This window comes from Epinephelus moara, chromosome 17 (assembly GCF_006386435.1).
Source record: "Epinephelus moara isolate mb chromosome 17, YSFRI_EMoa_1.0, whole genome shotgun sequence".
Taxonomy (NCBI): domain Eukaryota; kingdom Metazoa; phylum Chordata; class Actinopteri; order Perciformes; family Serranidae; genus Epinephelus; species Epinephelus moara.
Genome location: NC_065522.1, coordinates 31,210,600 through 31,228,135, shown reverse-complemented (window position 1 = coordinate 31,228,135; position 17,536 = coordinate 31,210,600). Strand labels below are relative to the sequence as shown.

The 17,536-nt window shown below is 43.0% G+C and overlaps 2 protein-coding genes across 2 annotated transcripts in view; both read left to right on the top strand.

Moving 5' to 3' along the window:
- The window catches only part of LOC126403883 (zinc finger protein 271-like), a 26,541-nt gene extending 19,913 nt beyond the window's left edge, over positions 1-6,628 (top strand). The window contains exon 5 of the mRNA XM_050066702.1: positions 3,601-6,628. Coding sequence (XP_049922659.1) covers positions 3,601-4,671 — 1,071 coding nt within the window. The 3' untranslated portion in view covers positions 4,672-6,628. The remainder of the gene's footprint in view (positions 1-3,600) is intronic.
- Positions 6,629-12,518: 5,890 nt separating this feature from the next.
- LOC126403882 (Fc receptor-like protein 5) lies at positions 12,519-15,687 on the top strand. Its single transcript, XM_050066701.1, has 6 exons — positions 12,519-12,549; positions 14,024-14,059; positions 14,615-14,878; positions 14,958-15,200; positions 15,276-15,452; positions 15,566-15,687. Exons 1-6 carry the CDS (start codon positions 12,519-12,521, stop codon positions 15,673-15,675), a joined length of 861 nt encoding a protein of 286 aa, XP_049922658.1. The 3' UTR covers positions 15,676-15,687.
- The last annotated feature ends 1,849 nt before the right edge of the window (positions 15,688-17,536 follow it).

Here is a 17,536-nt window from a genome sequence, read left to right as displayed (position 1 = left end):
TTTTAACAGGTCTGACGCTACTATGCGCCGCGGCTGTATCTAGGCTAACGGCTAACATGCTAACTATTATGTCTATGTCACTAGTCACTTGAAACAAATTTAGGACGATAGGAGACAGGTTGAAATAAACCGAAATTTCCCTTTAAAAATAATGAATTCTTTTTTTTACTTGTCATATCATCAAGAATGTTTGTATCACAAAAACACCCTGAAATATCGTGATGTTATTTTAAGGCCACATCGCCCACCCCTAATGACAACATTACAGAGAGGATCCCTGCAGAGATAGACCTTTGTGTTGAAGAGTAAGATCTCTAAATAAAAAAATTCATTTCATATCTTGACCAAACTAGAGCTGGTCATTTTTGGAGCAGTGGATGGACCAACATCCTGTGGTCTGTGGCCGGTTGTCACTCAGCCGACATACAAATTTCTTTCAGAGAAATGGTGATTTTAACAGTCTGTTTGTTCAATTAGATTTTTTTTTTTTTACACAATAGTCACAATGTAAAATATAACTGACACCACCATTACATTAACGTCTGAGGCCGGCCTCCTGACCGTCCCAAGAGTCAGAACAAAACATGCTAAAGCAGCACAAACCTGGAATAACCTCCTAGATGATGTTAGACAGCAGCAACTCCGAACACTTTAAGTCAAAGCTAAAGACATTACTTCTTCACACAGCCTGCTCCACCCTGTAATGACTGCAAACTTGGTTTTAAACTCCATTTAAAATCATTTGACCTTTTATATCTTTTTACTCTTTTATTTTAAATCTGGATCGTTTATTATATTTTATATTTTATTGCTCTGTAAAGCACCCTCCACTGCACTAAAAATATGGCCCATAATCAGAGATGTTCACCAGTTTGTGCTCTAATTCTGCCATCTAGTGGGCTTTTAGGAGAACACACCACATTATTCACTGAATCAGCTGACTAGTATGATGTTGTATTAAAGCTACATTTGTTCTCAATAATTAACAGGTAACCTACAAAACACACAGATGTTAATAATGTCACAATTCAGTATTATGTCTTAAACCCAGTTCAACCAATATTTCTTAATCTCAGTCCGTACAAGTTAGTTTTGCCTCAGCAAAGAAGCCCAGACAGTCCTCTCCTCAGCCACTTCCGCCAGCTCTTCCACGGGAACCCCGAGGCATTCCCAGGCCAGCCGGGGGATGTAATCCCTCCAGCGTGTCCTGGGGCGGCCCCGAGGTCTCCTCCCGGTTGGACATGCCCAGAAGGCATCCTTACCAGATGCCCGGACCACCTCAACTGGCTCCTCTTGATGTGGAGGAGCAGCGGCTCTACTCCGAGTCCCTCCCAGATGTCTGAGCTCCTCACCCTATCCCTAAGGCTGAGCCCAGCCACCCTGCGGAGGAAACTCATTTCGGCCGCTTGTACTCGCGATCTCGTTCTTTCGGTCACTACCCAGAGCTCGTGGGGTTGGAATGTAGATCGACTGGTAAGTCGAGAGCTTCGCTTTTTGGCTAAGCTCCCTCTTCACCACAATGGACCGGTTAAGCGCCTGCATCACTGCTGACGCCGCCCCAATCTGCCTGTCAATCTCCCGCTCCATCCTACCCTCACTCGTGAACAAGATCCCGAGATACTTAAACTCCTCCACCTGATACTCATCCCAGCCGCTTCACACTCAGCTGCGAACCGTCCCAGCAAGAGCTGGAGGTCACTGTTCTATGGAGCTAGGAGGACCACGTCATCCGCAAAAAGTGGGGACGAGATCCTCCCGTCACCGAACCTGACACCCTCCACCACTCGGCTGCGCCTAAAAATTCTGTCCATGAAAGTTATAAACAGAACCGGTGACAAAGGGCAGCCCTGGCGGAGTCCAACCCTCACCGGGAACAGGTCCGACTTACTGCCGGCCACGCGAACCAGACTCATGCTCCTTCGGTACAGGGACTGGATGGCCCTTAGCAAGGGGCCACCAACCCATAATGTTTTTTTAAAATGCGAATATTCTGGCTGAACTATTGTTGTCGGTGAGATCAGTATGTTATATGAACATTACTCCATAGTCTCTGTGACATATTAGGATGATTTTACGACTATTGGCTTTAGATTTCTTACATATAGCTCCTTTAAATATTGACTATAGCGGTGCCTCTCAGAGGAGTTTTGTAGCTGATTTCAAGCTGGTACTTGAAACATAATCTGATCCCGACCAGGTCAGGTCTGCTGCATCAGTTACCATGGTGATATGGCCAGGTTTAAACAGAGCCAAATCTCTATTAATAAGAAAGCTCGTTTTACCGTAATAATGACATAAAACAACCTTTTATTTTCTGGCAATAACAGGTTGATTATTTCATTATTACAAGATAACAAAGCTCGTTGTTCCCACGTTGTTGTGAGATAAGAAGATAATCAACTTTTGATCTTGAGATAACTGCGTTAAAATGAATAACTGAAAGCAAGGCCGTCCTCTGCTTCTGTGGTTTATGTTCCACAGACATGCTTTAAATGTTATTTATGGTTTTAGATAACTTTCTCCTCCATGACATCTCACTTTTTAGTTTTTATTTAACCTTTATTTAACCAGGAAAATCTCTTGAGAGTAAAAATCTCTTTTTCAAGAGTGACACAAAAATACAGAATAAAAACATACAGCTCTAAAATAAACAATATAGAACACATTACAAAGAAAGGCCCAAAATTATATTAACGTATACTAGGAATGTACGCAAAAAATGAACGCCCTTTTTTGCAAATGCAAATAAGGACAACTAAACATGATTACAAGGACCAGCTTAGATACACTGTGACATTGGCATATAGATGATTGTGTACAAAAAAAATCCTGCAGTCAGCCTGAGTGTACAGGATACAGTGATGAGTTAGTGGCTTACTGTTGGTAATAAATCTCAGTGCACCATGGTACAGACAGAGTTCAGAGCATGCAGATAATGGGAGGGTGCATTCATATATAATATATCCCCATGATCAAGCACAGTCAAGAATGTGTCGTTTTTTTTGGCAATGAAAGAGAAGCAGATCGTATTTCTAAAATTAAAAAAAACAGTTTCAGCCTTTTTCACGAGTAGTTCAATGTGTGGCTTAAACAAAGACAGTCGTCTAACACAGCACCCAGGTATTTATCAGATCAAACGCACTCTCTGCTCTTGTTCTGAAGTGGAACAATAGTCAGGAGATTTGAAAGCTCAGCCTCAGATTTTTCTGAATAACATGCACTTTGTTTTGTCAACATTCAGGACGAGCTTCAGATAAAACAGGAACTGCTGAACAGCATTGAAAGCTAGCTGAAGCTGGGTGGGGGCCTGAGTCTGAGTAGCAGCTGCGCAATAAATAAATGTGTCATCAGCGTACAGATGAACACATGCAACACATACATTATGGCAGAGGCCATTTAACTAAATAGAGAACAACAGAGGCCCTAATACTGAACCTTGAGGCACTCCACTGGCAACTGTAAGAGGGCAGACAACATGCCCTCTGCTTGTGCATATTGCACTCTGTCTGATAAATAATTGCAAACCAACCAACTGCTTTGTCTGATAGACCACTATGATGTAATCTTACTCTTTCTCTTTATGTCTGTCTGTTGCCATAGAAACGGAGAGGAAGGACCAATCTCAAATGTCACCACTGTCAGCACTGTGACAAATCCTTCACATCATCTGGATATCTAAGGATCCATCAGAGAGTTCACACCGGAGAGAAACTACATAGCTGTGTCCACTGTGGGAAAACGTTCACTCAGTCCCATCAGTTAAACACCCATCAACGCATTCACACAGGAGAGAAACCCTACACCTGCGACCAGTGTGGGAATGCTTTCACGCAGTTAAGCACTTTAAAGGCTCACCAGCACATTCACACTGGAGAGAAACCTTTCCGTTGTGACCTTTGCGAGAAAGCCTTTACCACACGAGGGAAACTGGAAGTCCACCAACATGTTCACACGGGAATCAAACCGTACAGGTGTGATCTATGTGGGCTGACATTCACACAATTAGGGCACTTAAAATCCCATCGACGTATTCACACTGGAGAGAAACCGTATAGGTGTGACCTCTGTGGGAACGCTTTCGCCCGGAGGAGTGCCTTACAAGTCCACCGACGTATTCATAGTGGAGAGAAACCATACAGCTGTGACCAGTGTGAGAGTGCTTTCACTACATCAAGCTATCTGAAAATACATCAACGTATTCACAACGGAGTGAGACCTTATAGCTGTGACCAGTGTGAGAAAGCTTTTGTCACTCAAGATAAACTAGTAATTCACCAACGTGTTCACACTGGAGAGAAACCTTACGGGTGTGATATATGTAAGAAACCTTTTGCTACCTTGGGTGAGCTTAAAATTCATCAACGTATTCACAGTGGAGAGAAACCATACTGGTGTGACCAATGTGGAAAAAGTTTCCCTCAGAGTAGTAGACTCAGAGCTCACCAACGCACTCACACGGGAGAGAAACCATACAACTGTGACCAATGTGAAAAAGGTTTCACCACTCCTGGAAGCCTAGAAACCCACCGACGTGTCCACACTGGTGACAAACCGTACTGGTGTGACCAATGTGGGAAGACTTTTTCTCAGAGTAGTCACCTGAAAGCACACCAAGACATCCACACCTGCCCCCCTCTCCCTAAAGTCCTGCCTTCGCCACAAACTATGTAGCCACGATGATAAAATATTTTTATTTTGTAAAGGCCAACAATGCAGCACGCCCTCCATCACAGCTTGTAGTAGCTCTGTGGGGCTGGCTCTGTAGGGCCGGCTCTGTAGGACTGGCTCTGTAGGGCTGGCTCTTTGGGACTGACTCTTTAGGACTGTCTGTGTTGGGCTAGTTGTGTGGGGCTGACTCTTTAAGACTGGCTCCGTGCTACTGGCTCTGTATGGCTGGCTCTTTGGGACTGGCTCGTTAGGACTGTCTGTGTTGGGCTGACTCTTTAGGACTGGCTCTGTGGGGCTATGTCTGTAGGGCTGGCTCTGTGGGGCTATGTCTGTAGGGCTGGCTCTGTTGGGCTATGTCTGTGGGGCTGGCTCTGTTGGGTTATGTCTGTGGGGCTGGCTCTGTGGGGCTATGTCTGTAGGGCTGGCTCTGTGGGGCTATGTCTGTAGGGCTGGCTCTGTTGGGCTATGTCTGTAGGGCTGGCTCTGTGGGGCTATGTCTGTAGGGCTGGTTCTGTTGGGCTATGTCTGTGGGGCTGGCTCTGTGGGGCTGGCTCTGTAGGACTGGCTCTGTTGGGCTATGTCTGTGGGGCTGGCTCTGTAGGACTGGCTCTTCAGGACTGGCTCCAGGCTGACTGAAGGCTGAACACCACTGGTGCCCTGCCCTGATTTATCTGTAACTCTTTTTTTTTATCTTAAAACACTGACAAGCCAAAGCGTGTTTAATGCATGTATTATTAAAGTATCACCACAAAGAACCAAATGAACCCTGCAGCAGTGTAAATATGTTAAAACCAGGAGCCTGGATGATTAAAGGTTTTACCTGTGTCCGGCACAGAGGCACAACTGGTGCGTCACCTGCCATCTGTTACACCTGAAATGGAAGCAGACCTGATACACGTGGCCCCAGGCTCTTTGGTCTGGGTCAGTTATGAGTTTTTGCATGAATATTATAACAATATCAATATTATGTGAAATAAAGGACAATATTATCAATATGAAGACTATATGTTGGCTCATATCACAGATGTGTAAATTAAAAATTCCACTGTAACACTGTTGACTGCAGCAGTGTTTTCTTTCCATGCTGCCTTGTTACGACTTCCTTTAATGACACTTTTCAGGCTGACAAACAGAAGCAGTTGGTTAAATTGGACCTGGGACGTCAGTGTTTCAATTTCTAGCTCAGAGAAGTTTCTTTTCTTGGCTGTATTACGTCTCTTCATGTCATAATCTCTCGGGCGAGGCCTCCAAACCCTGAATATATTTGGACGGGATGTTTAAGTGACGATTGTGACAAGAACATTTCATTAATCACATCATTAGATGATTTCCGTGTTCAGATTTGTGATGGTTTGTGCGTTAGAATGATAAATGAGCACCAGTGTGGTGTAATGATTCCTGATCCACTTAGATTTTCACTTTCTAAAAAACAGTAATAATAATTATGGCACTATTATTATCATTTTGTAAAGTATTTATTCCCCAAAGTACCAATTTGAAGTTTATCAAGTTTTTGTTGCACTCAATTTTTGATTTTATTCCTGTAATTAAAATGTTTAAAGTCAATCACTATTTAATCAACGCCGCAATTAAGTATTTTTTCTTTTTACTATCCATTAATCATAAGTATATAGTTTATTACAGTATAATCTTAAGTATTTTCTTATTTGATAATTGCTTGGTAAGACGAAAGCAAAGTCGATTCTAGTCGAAGCAAAGACGCTGATTCGTCAACGATGGCGCCAGCTGAGGTGAAGACACTTCAGCTCCACACCGCTCCTCCTCTCCATCACTGCTCTGCCTCCCTGATGTTGTTTCTGGAGGTGAAATTCATTCTTTGGTTTCACTGTAACACCTGTTTACATCCTGATCTGTCAGTAAATGTGGTTGTTGAACTTGCTTCCTGTCAGGACCACTGAGCTGTTTTTAATGTTCTCATTAAACGAGTCGACACAAAAAGATGCTTTGACTCATCATTTGAAACTGTTTCCGTCAGTCAGTTGAGCTGTTGTGATCGACCTCCTGAAAGACTCGATCCAAAAGTCTCATTATTATTTATTATGGGAAGACTGAAGCTGTGTGTGAACATCTACTGTGGCTCCAGATCTGCATGCACAGTGGGGCTCTGATAAGGGAGTCAACACAGAGGCAGGAAGACATCACCCAGTTTAACAAGACTTCAACGTTGAAATCTCGCTTGGTGCTCACTGAAAAGTGTGTGATTAGAGACACATGATGCATTCACTGTCACCCTGTGTAACACATGAACCAGAGTCAACACCGCCCTCTGCTGGACTCAGAGTCACACTGCTTCTACTGCAGTGATGGCCAAATGAGGCCTTGTGAACCACTGTCTTTATTTTCTGAAGCCACTGGATGGCGCTGTCTGTTCAACAACGGTTTGAGTCTTATCTTTGAACCAAGAGCGCCATCTGGTGGAGTCAGAAAATAAAGAAAATGGTTCATGAGGCGTCATTTGACCATCACGACCTCCATGTACACCTCTGTCAACCAGCCATCAGGGCTCAGTGCACAGTTACACTCAGACGTCCCCAAACTGTCCTCTGGGTTCAGTCAGATCACTTTAAAGGATAACTTAGGTATTTTTCAACCTGGGCCCTATTTCCCGATAACTTAGGTATTTTTCAACCTGGGCCCTATTTCCCCATGTGTATGTGTGCGTATGATTCATGGCTACAACTCGTTTTAAAATTGGTTCAGTACTGAGGGAGGCGGATGCAGCTGGCAGCCGCGAAACGAGCTAAAACGGTAACGGGGGCAAATGCGTCCCGTATAAGTTTGCGCATTAAAAGTGCTTTTTGTTCTCCACTGACCGGTTCAGATCGCCAGTGCTGTCTCTGTAAATAGCATACTAAGCGTTTCCCTGAACCTTCACCTCCTCCTGGCTGTGACGTCATCTCATGAGAGCTTTGCTTGTTGCCGGAAGAAAGCACAGGAGCCATGCTGAGCGCCGCTCAGAGTGGTGCTGGTTGTCCCAGAGTACAGCTGAGAGTTTTACTGCATCGATTGAAAACAATGGTTCGTGTTTGTGCTTATCCGAATTGCAAGAACAGGATGTCACGCAACACCCCGTACAGCTTTCACAGGCTGCCTTTGTTGTGGCTAGCAACACAACTCCACCTAATGGAGGCTGACGGCGACCCAGATTCAAATGTCCAAAAACACATAATTGAAACCACAAAATATCTCCATATTGCTTGTCTGTGGTGATCCAAGTGTCCTGAAGCCCCGACATATAAAGTTGTTTGGAAAAACGTCATTTGAACTCTGTTTTTAGCCTCATTGTAGCCTGTAGCTCTGACTGCCTCTCTGTGCACCGCACTCACATGTGTGCGCTTGCGCGAGACCGTGAGACACGGGCACCACCTTCATGTGTGTTCACATGCTTTCGCTGGTCTGGTCAGCCTCCATTAGGTGGAGTTGTGTTGCTACCTCCTCTCCCCTTGGATCTCTGCAAGTGATGTGAGGACTCTAAAACTTCACCTGAGCCTCCCTCGGCATATGGGTGAGTAGATGATGGCTGAATTTTCATTTTTGGGTGCACTATCCCTTTAAGACAGACTTATCAAAATAACCCAGGCTAATCCACCTTGATGGGATACCCCTCAGGTTGTTGTTGCTCAGTGATACAACTGCTTTCTGCTGCCACACCAACAGTGTGTATGACCACACCTGGGTGCCCAGATGTGCACAAGAACATTTGCTACTTACACATCGTGGCTGTGAAAACTGCGACAACTGCATCGATCTGAAACTGGCACTCTGCGCTGTGCGTCGTCGTCTTGCACCAGGTGTAATGAAAGCAGATGTAGTGTTGGGTTAAAACTTGGCTTTGCATCAGGAGGATCATTCACATATCTACCACCACACCAGTCCAACCAGTGAAGTCCAGCTGGCCTGTCACTGGTCCCCACAGCCCCTCACACCTCAGGACATTCATGGGCTTTATTTCTTATTTCTATATGTGAACGTTAAATGAGACTGGTGCAGCTACAGAGAGACAAACAGCTTCACTTTACACATTATTGTTTTATTTTTCTTTGGATAAATAACTTGTTAAATACTTATTTGTTTAGGTGGTAGTGTTTCAGNGGCCCCCACAGCCCCTCACACCTCAGGACATTCATGGGCTTTATTTCTTATTTCTATATGTGAAAGTTAAATGAGACTGGTGCAGCTACAGAGAGACAAACAGCTTCACTTTACACATTATTGTTTTACTTTTCTTTGGATAAATAACTTGTTAAATACTTATTTGTTTAGGTGGTAGTGTTTCAGTTGGGTGAAGAACACCGACATGTTTCTACTGAACAGAAGCTGCTGATAATAATGAACTTTACTGCTCTGATATTGATATCAAGTGGTGTCTCTGCAGGATCAATAAACTCTGGTATCTCTGCCTGTCCTCCTCGTGTGCTTCTGTGGGTTTCACTAAGCTGACACATGGAACATTTGACTTGTTCTGGTTTGGTTGTGGCTAACCGCTCGGTGCAGACAACAGAACAAACACACCGCAGACTATAAACAGCACCAACATGTGTGTGTGTGTGTGTGTGTGTGTGTGTGTGAAGAGGTTTGGTTCTGTAGTCCATGAATTATTGAAACTATCCAGTGTGTAAAGTTTCTTTAAGAAGTTTGAACATCAGAAATCATCAGGTCCTGTTTTTCATGTGAGACTCAAACATGCAGCAACATCACAAAGTGATCACCTGCATCAGGTCGCCACATTTAAAAGTCAGGTTCAGGTGTGAGAGAAGCAGCATCGGGCACTGAGTGCACATCAGACATTAAAGACATCTGCTGCTGTCACACATTTATTGATCGATCAGCTTTTTCAAACACACACTGAACTCATATGTGTCGCTCTGCAGCCTGCAGGACTTCTCTCATCTTAATGTTTTGCCCCCAGCTGGTGTTGAGTCGTACTGCAGCTCCACTGTCTCAGTCACTCACTGATCAATCAATCAATCAATCAATGTCAGCTGATCAGTTGTGTCCATATTCTGTGTGACCTGCCATCTCCATGGTGATGACCTCCTCAACATGTGAACCAACAGAGATCACAGAGAGCGTGTTGTTGTTCTCACCTGTGTGATGTCACTGTGAGCCTGCTACACCTGAACAGGAGGATCATCCAGCAGGAGCATGTCAGCCTCAATCAGCACACACACACCTGTTGGTGACGTCACATCGCAGCTGTGTTTGATCAGTGTCACTTTAGTGTGTCTGACAGGAGGTGCGTTCAATGACTGATTAATGAAGGCAGGTGTTTCCTTTTCTCTCCTGAACATTAAACACATTCACACACAATCACGTGCTGAGACTGTCAGTGATGTCAGAGACAGACAGCAGGTGGCAGCACAGCAGCTTCACTTTGTCCTACAGAGGATCAGTTTACTGGAAGCAGTTGAAGTCACAGGAGGAAATACAAACAGGAAGTTCACAGGAAAGTCAGGAGGTGATTATGAGACATTGTCTGATATTTGTTCTTATTTTGTTCCCTGTTGATTTCTGGGATTCACTAGTGTTTTCTTATTTTTGTTCTCCTCTTAGGGAAGAGAATATTTTACTGGTGGTTGAGAGCACTCTGACCGGGATAAGAGGAAAATATTTTTTTTACAGTCCAAAAATGTGTTGCCGAGTGGAATAAAACATCAGTCATCTGGATGAGTCTGATTACTTCCTGTCAGTGTGACGTCAGAGATGAGTTGTCTGATTCTTTTAGGAGCTTCTCACTAAGTTACATATTTATTTCAACAGTTCATTCTCTGTGTGTGTGTCTGTGAGCGTTCACACTGTCACCATGATGACGCCCAGTGATGCTGAAATGTTGTTAAAGGCTGAACATCAGTCAGTGTTGTTTGGATCACTGAGCATGCTCAGTGCGGTGCTGTGTTGTCGGGCATTTCCTTCTGTTCACAGACACGACTTGTCAGGATGTGAATGCAGCACTAAGAGTCACAGCAGCTACAAGTCAGAGAATCATCTGACACAAATACCACATTTCTCTTTGAACAGGAACTTGAAGGCAACACAGAGCAAACACACAGAGAGTCGGCTCCTTTGAGTTAGTACATGTGGACGACTGATAGATAACTTTGACATGTCTGACACACGGCAGCTCAGTCCGCTAACCCTTTAACATACAGTTAGTCTTGGCTCACTTACAGATGAGCTGTTGAAGAGATGTTTGTCCCATGGTAGCTCTTGGTCATGTGACATCATCAAACACTTTGAATGTTTGTCTCAGAGCTGTTCAAACCACCATTTCCTCTGTGGAGGTGGGTGCAGCAGCCGTGTGGTTTCTCTCCTGCAGCTGGTCACTTGTGTTAGTTTCTAATGGCAGAGATGAACGTTGTTGATTGTGATGAAGGATATTTCCACCTGTGTGTATTAGTGAGACTGTAGTTGTCATTTCCCTGAAGTTACTGACTGGACGTGACACTTTGTGTCTGTATCTAAAAGGAGTTTATTGTTGTGAACACATGTGGAGCAGCTGTTGTTGAATCCAAAGATCAACACAGTCATTTATGCTCTTGTTGTCCATATCTAATACCACAACAACAAGTGAGCTTACCAGACCTCTGTAGCTCCTCGTCTCTGCTCCAGGCTCCAGGCTACCACTGCATTGTGGGTAATGTAGGCACCAGGTTTTGACAAGGAAGGAGAACGTGTGTAATTAAAAAAGACCACATCTCTAATTCTGCTGCATCGATTTGATTTTTTTCAAACTGTCCATCGTGAGTCCGTCATCGTCACCAGTCACTGTCTCGTACGCTGCTGCCACTGCCAAGGACGAGAGCAGACTGCAGCGTATCATTCACTCCACTGAGAAGCTGACTGGCTGCACTCTGCCCTCCCTCCAGGACCTGTACACCTCCAGGACCCTGAGACCCCTCCAACCCCGGACACAAACCCTCTGAAACACTCGTCTGTGGTAGGACGCTGCAGTCCATCAGGACCAACAGCTCACAGCATGAGAGTTTCTTCCTGTGTGCAGCTGGACTCATGAACAAGGCCTGGGACGACCTCTGACAGACTCTCATCCTGCCCCCACAGACACTACACCTGACTTTACTGCACATCTTTACTGCTCATCTTCTTATTTTCATCTTCATGCTCCAAAACAACAAGGCAGATTCCTTGTATGTTAAAACTTACTTAGCAACAGACCTGATTCTGATTGTTGATGAGTAGTTTGATAGCGTGCAGCTACACTCTGTATGTTAGTCTCTGTCTGACCACAGTTCAGTGGGTAAAACACACAGAAGCTGTCACACATGCAGATATAAAACTGGTCCACTTCCTGTCAACTAAACCGCTGCCACCTACAGGAAGATACAGCCTGTTTGTTTGAACATCATCATCAAGTCATTTTGTCATAAATCCAATAGATTAAAATAAACATCTTTAATCTTTGTTGCTTCAACTTTCACCTCCTGCAATCACAACAATGAACACACACACAAACAACCACACACACACACACACACACACACACACACACACACACACACACACACACACACACACAGAGTGTTGGTGTTAGTGAGGTGTCACTGTTATTTAAATTGATGTTTCTTTTGCTGCTTATTGTTCATCTCAAGTTTTATTTTTTCGTCTCTCTTCACTCCATGTTGAGGCTCAGTGCCTCATTTTAAAACTGAATTTATCCGTTTTATTCTGACTGAACACAGAAATCTAACAGTGTGCTGAGATGAAACCACAACACTGCCCGCCACAGAGGAAGGAGGAGGGTTTACATGATGTGACCATGAGCTGATCACACCTCTCATCAACACGTAGCTCTCATTTCACCAAGTAACAGGATGGAGGAAACCTCTCTGCTGCTGCTGCTCTGTAAGTATCGTCTGTTTATGTTTCTAAAATCATCAAACTGAAAGAAATAGAGGAAAAATTAGAAATCTTAGTTGTTTTTTTTATAGAAATGCCCTGTAACGTTAACATAATGTCTTGATATTGTAAACTTTTCTCTTCAGACGGGTGTTTATCCCCACTGCTTTTAAGACCATCATAGTCAAGCCAATCTGAAAAGAAACAGTTCACCTCTTCATAAGTAGAGATCAAGCTGCCATTTTAAGCAAAATTTTAGAGAAGCTTGTTTTTATTCAGTTAAATGATTTTCTGGACGACGACAATATGTTTGAACAATATGAATCTGGTTTTGCACCAGTCACAGCACAGAGACAGCACTGGTCGAGGCTGTTCAGTGCTGCCTTTGATACAGTAGAGTAAATCTTATCTTACTGATTTTATGCAACCATGGTGGAATGTTCATCAAGAAGCTATAAAATGGATGGTGGTGTTCCTCAAGGTTCAATTTTCGGTCAGACACTTTTTAATCTCTTCGTGCTGCCACTTGGAAACATCATCGGGAGGCATGGTGTTAACGTCCATAGTTATGCTGATGACACACCGCTATACATTGCCGTGTCTCCTATTGACTTAAGGTCAAATTATGACATTTTTTAAACTGGATTTTAGATATCAAGGCAGAGAAGTTTCTACATGACAAAACTGAGATCTTAATTAGGCCTATTGGTCCTGAAGCTCAAAGACAGAAACTGCAAATATTGGCACTAAAACCCTGCCAAGTAAAAACCTCGGAGTTATCTTCGATTCTGACCTTAGTTTTGAACCACATATTAGAAACATAACTGAAACTGTATTTCATCACCTTAAGATCAATGCCAGAGTGCGAACATTTCTTTCTCCAGCCAACACAGGGACACCAATTCATGCATTTATTACCTGCAGAATTTATTACTGTAATGGTCTACTTTCTGGTCTTCCTAAAAAAAAAAAAAAATCCTCAAATACAATTACTACAAAAGTCAGCTGCACATGTGCTGACGAGGACCAGAGGAGAGCACACATTACACCAGTTTTTAAGTCTGCATTGACTTCCTGTGTGCATCAGAATTGAGTTTAAGATCCTTTTATTGTTTTTTAAGGTCTGAACGGTCTTGGTCCGAGCTATCACATTTGTTCCATTGTATGAAGCACTTTGTGTTACAGTTTTGTTTGTATGAAAAGAGTTATATGAAATTCTTAACATGTGTTTATTTGAAAGATTGTGAAAATGTTTTTCATAAAGTTCTGATATATATTTTTTTCATTTAGAGACTGCTGTTGTTAATTTTCCTTTAAATAGATCAGTGTAATGTCCTGATGGGTTTCCTCCTTCTCTCTGTGTCCATCAGTATGTGATACAAAGATCTTTCTGTGTTGCTGCACTCAGGTGTTCGTCAGTTGTGTCGAAGGTCTCGTTGTATCACAGCCTCAAACTAACCTGAGTGTTCTTTGTCTTCAGGTGTGACCTCACTGCTGAGCTGCACAACAAACCAAGGTCAGTAAACTTCTTCTGTCACATCTCAAACATGGCTGAGTCTCTGTAGACAGAAGATGTAGTGTGAGATTTACAATGTGTCAAAGAGTTATTGTGAGAGTTTAGACTTGTTGATTTGAGAGCAGTTTGTCATTTAGAAGCCTGAGGCCTCATTTATTCACAGCTATATTAAAGATGTTCACATTTTGCATTCTGTCTGAAACTCTGTTTTGGGAGATGATGGGGGTTTGTCGACTGTCCCTCCATGTATGGAGAAATAAACCCACACAGCACAGGGTGGGTCAGAGAGGTTGAGAGGAGGGACGAGGATGTGATAGTGACAGTGTTCAATTCTGTTGGAGTCTGAAATGAACTGAAATGGGAAAGGTTGCTGTGTATGAAAGAGTGTCATATAGGTATTGTAATAGGGCAGAAAAATGTTGGCTCAAATGATGAAGGTGTGTTGCTCTGTAATGGCTGCCATTTTGGATCTTCAGGGAGATATCAAATCTTTAATTGAAAATGTAAAAGATCATCATTTTATTTTCTAACTATCACATCCCCTCCTCCCTGCAGCCTCTCTGACTGTGAGTCCCAGCAGCTCTCAGCTGTTCAAAGGACAGTCTGTCTCTCTGAGCTGTGAGGAGGACGACAGCTCTGCTGGATGGACTCTGAGGAGGAACACAACCAGAGACACCAGAACTGAATGTGGAGCTGACTGGGGAGAACCTGCTGGTTCTGTCTGTAACATCGGCCTCATCCTCCCATGGGACAGTGGAGTTTACTGGTGTGAGTCCAGAGAGGGAGCAACCAGTAAGAGCATCAACATCAGTGTCACTGGTAAGATCAGACTGTGGAGTCAGTGTTGATGAAGCTGTGTGTAAATGGATGAAATGCTGTAGTTTGTCTCTGTGTTGAGGTGGATCAGTGATCCTGCAGAGTCCTGTCCTCCCTGTGATGGAGGGACATGATGTCACTCTGCACTGTAAAACAAAGACGTCCTCCAACCTCCCAGCTGCTTTCTATAAAGATGGCTCCTTCATCAGGACTGAGCCTGCAGGTCACATGACCATCCGCCATGTAACCAGGTCTGATGAAGGCCTCTACAAGTGTGACATCACAGGTCATGGAGAGTCTCCACCCAGCTGGCTCACTGTCACAGGTCAGGAGGTTACCTTTGATTTCAGGAGTTCATTCATCCAGATATTCACCTGACCAGGTGGGATTCTCTCTACAGGTAGACCTACAACCACAGCTCCACCTCCTACATTGACCCCGCCCACATCTGCAGCCCCGCCCCCTGACTCAGACCACCTCCACCTTGTGTTCAGATTGCTCCTCCACCTGGTGGTGTTCTGTCCGTACTGCATCTCCACTTTCATCATGGTGTCTTTATATCGACAACGACCCACAGGTATCAATCAATCAATCAATCAATCAATCAATCAATCAATCAATCAATCAATCAGGTGCTGATGACTGACAGTTGTCTCTAACAGAACTCTTTCTAACCTGCTCTGACTGTAGGAAATGACCTGCCCGTCTCCATGGTGATAACCCTGCCCACCCAGGCTGAGGAGGGATTGGACGATGATGATGATGTCATCACTGCTGTCACCACGGAGCATCACTTCTGAACTGATGTGAAATGAAGCTAAAATGCAGAATGAATAAAAAGAGAATAACAACATGTTCATTAGTAACAAGTAACCCATCCATTCGCACAGATAAAACAATAAAAACTTACAGAAAGACACCAAACGAGCACTTCTGTGCACTGAGGAGGACGATACAAGGACAAGTGTTCTGTTAGAGTATATTTAGTTTTTACCCTCATTTCTCACAAGTCCAAGTTAATGATCTCAGACTTTGTTATATATTCGTCAAATTTTAGTCACAAATGTATTCAAATTTGTGTCAGTGAGCACTTCTCCTTCTCCAAGATCATTTACCCACCTGACAGGTGTGGCTGATTAAACAGCATCTTTACTACACAGGTGTGTCGGGATGGTCACAGCTAAAGACCACCCCTCATATTAAATCACATTATTTGATGATTGAAATTGTGTTCATGTTCAGATCCCAACATTATTACCTAAACGCTTTGTGTCAAGTAGAAGACAGACGAAATCTCACCTGACCTGAGGTCAAGTAGCTCTGGGGTGATATTCTATTTTGCCAGTAGATGGCGGTAGAGGCTTGGCTATGTTTGCAACTGATGTCAGAGGGTTACTCACGTCGTGTCACAGTAGTGTCGGTGAGGTTTTTATTCTGAGGAAAGTGAAGCCACAGGCAAAACCACATGACAACAAGGAAAGAAAACACAGAGAGAAAAGATGTTCATCATTTTTATTTTTATTTTATTTGAGAAATTTAGAATTTGAAATCTAACATTTACAAAATACACAATAAACTTTGGTCTTGAACATGACTTAAAAAAAAGTCAACCAATAACTACTGGACTAATGAATAGCCCTCATCCTTCTGCACATATCCTAATATAATAAATCTTTGTAGATAATTACAGTAATAACACAGTATAAAGTGTCCAGTGGGATCTAACTTGTACTTCAGTACTTTGCTGAGTTTGTATTGTCTCTTCATCTCTGTGACGGCTGCTTATTCCAGGTTTTTACTGCTTTAAAAGTATATTTTAACTTTGGCTTTGCTTTTATCTGAATATATTTTTCACAAGAAATTGTATTTGTATCTGAGTTAAGTGTCTTTGAAGTATCAGTGTCTTTGAGTGAAATGTCTCTATTGTAACAGCAGATGTAAAACAGCCACCAAAGATGAGTGAAACTTATTTACCCCAGCCATAAAGACACAACATATGAAACAGACATAAAAAAAAGTAGAAATACAAGTACAAAATTCACCCAAAATACTTCATTTATGCATGAAAAATAAAATGAAAGCTGATCTTTCTGTAAAACCCTGACAGATTCTGTTTCACTGTACATGATAAGGCACTGATTCATGGAGGAGAGACATGATTGTTAAAAACTGACCATCACAGTGTTGCGTCACATGGGGACCCCAAACTGTTGGGATCTATGCCTCACCGAGGGGGACCATTTGTAGGCACTATGTCTTGACACAGGCCTGACCTCGTAATAGATGTCCAAGTTTCACTTTGGCCATCGGAAAGAATTACTAATTATTAATAACAATTATCAATGATGTTAAATAATGTGACTTAATTTACATGAAATCACCTCATGGGGCACCATTCCCGGAAAGGGAAAATGATAGCCAGTTAATGATATCAGTCTCATAAAGTTCACTTAACTATTAATTTTGAATTTTGATTCACAATCAAATTAACTAGTCCATAGCCATTGGTAGCTTTGTCACCTTCTACCTATGCCAGTCCTCAATGCCTATGTGCAGTTTCACATAGATTGACCACGTCAGTGAGTAGAAAAACGTGGGACAGACAGAATGACTGACTGACAGAATGACACACTGACAGTTTCTGTGATTATGTACAGCATA

What these genes read in the sequence shown, in the direction of transcription:
- LOC126403882 (XM_050066701.1), top strand. Translation starts at nt 12,519, where the DNA reads ATGGAGGAAACCTCTCTGCTGCTGCTGCTCT. An exon ending in CATCAACATCAGTGTCACTG is followed by an intron (nt 14,879 to 14,957) that starts GTAAGATCAGAC and finishes CTCTGTGTTGAG; the next exon opens with GTGGATCAGTGATCCTGCAG. An exon ending in CAGCTGGCTCACTGTCACAG is followed by an intron (nt 15,201 to 15,275) that starts GTCAGGAGGTTA and finishes TTCTCTCTACAG; the next exon opens with GTAGACCTACAACCACAGCT.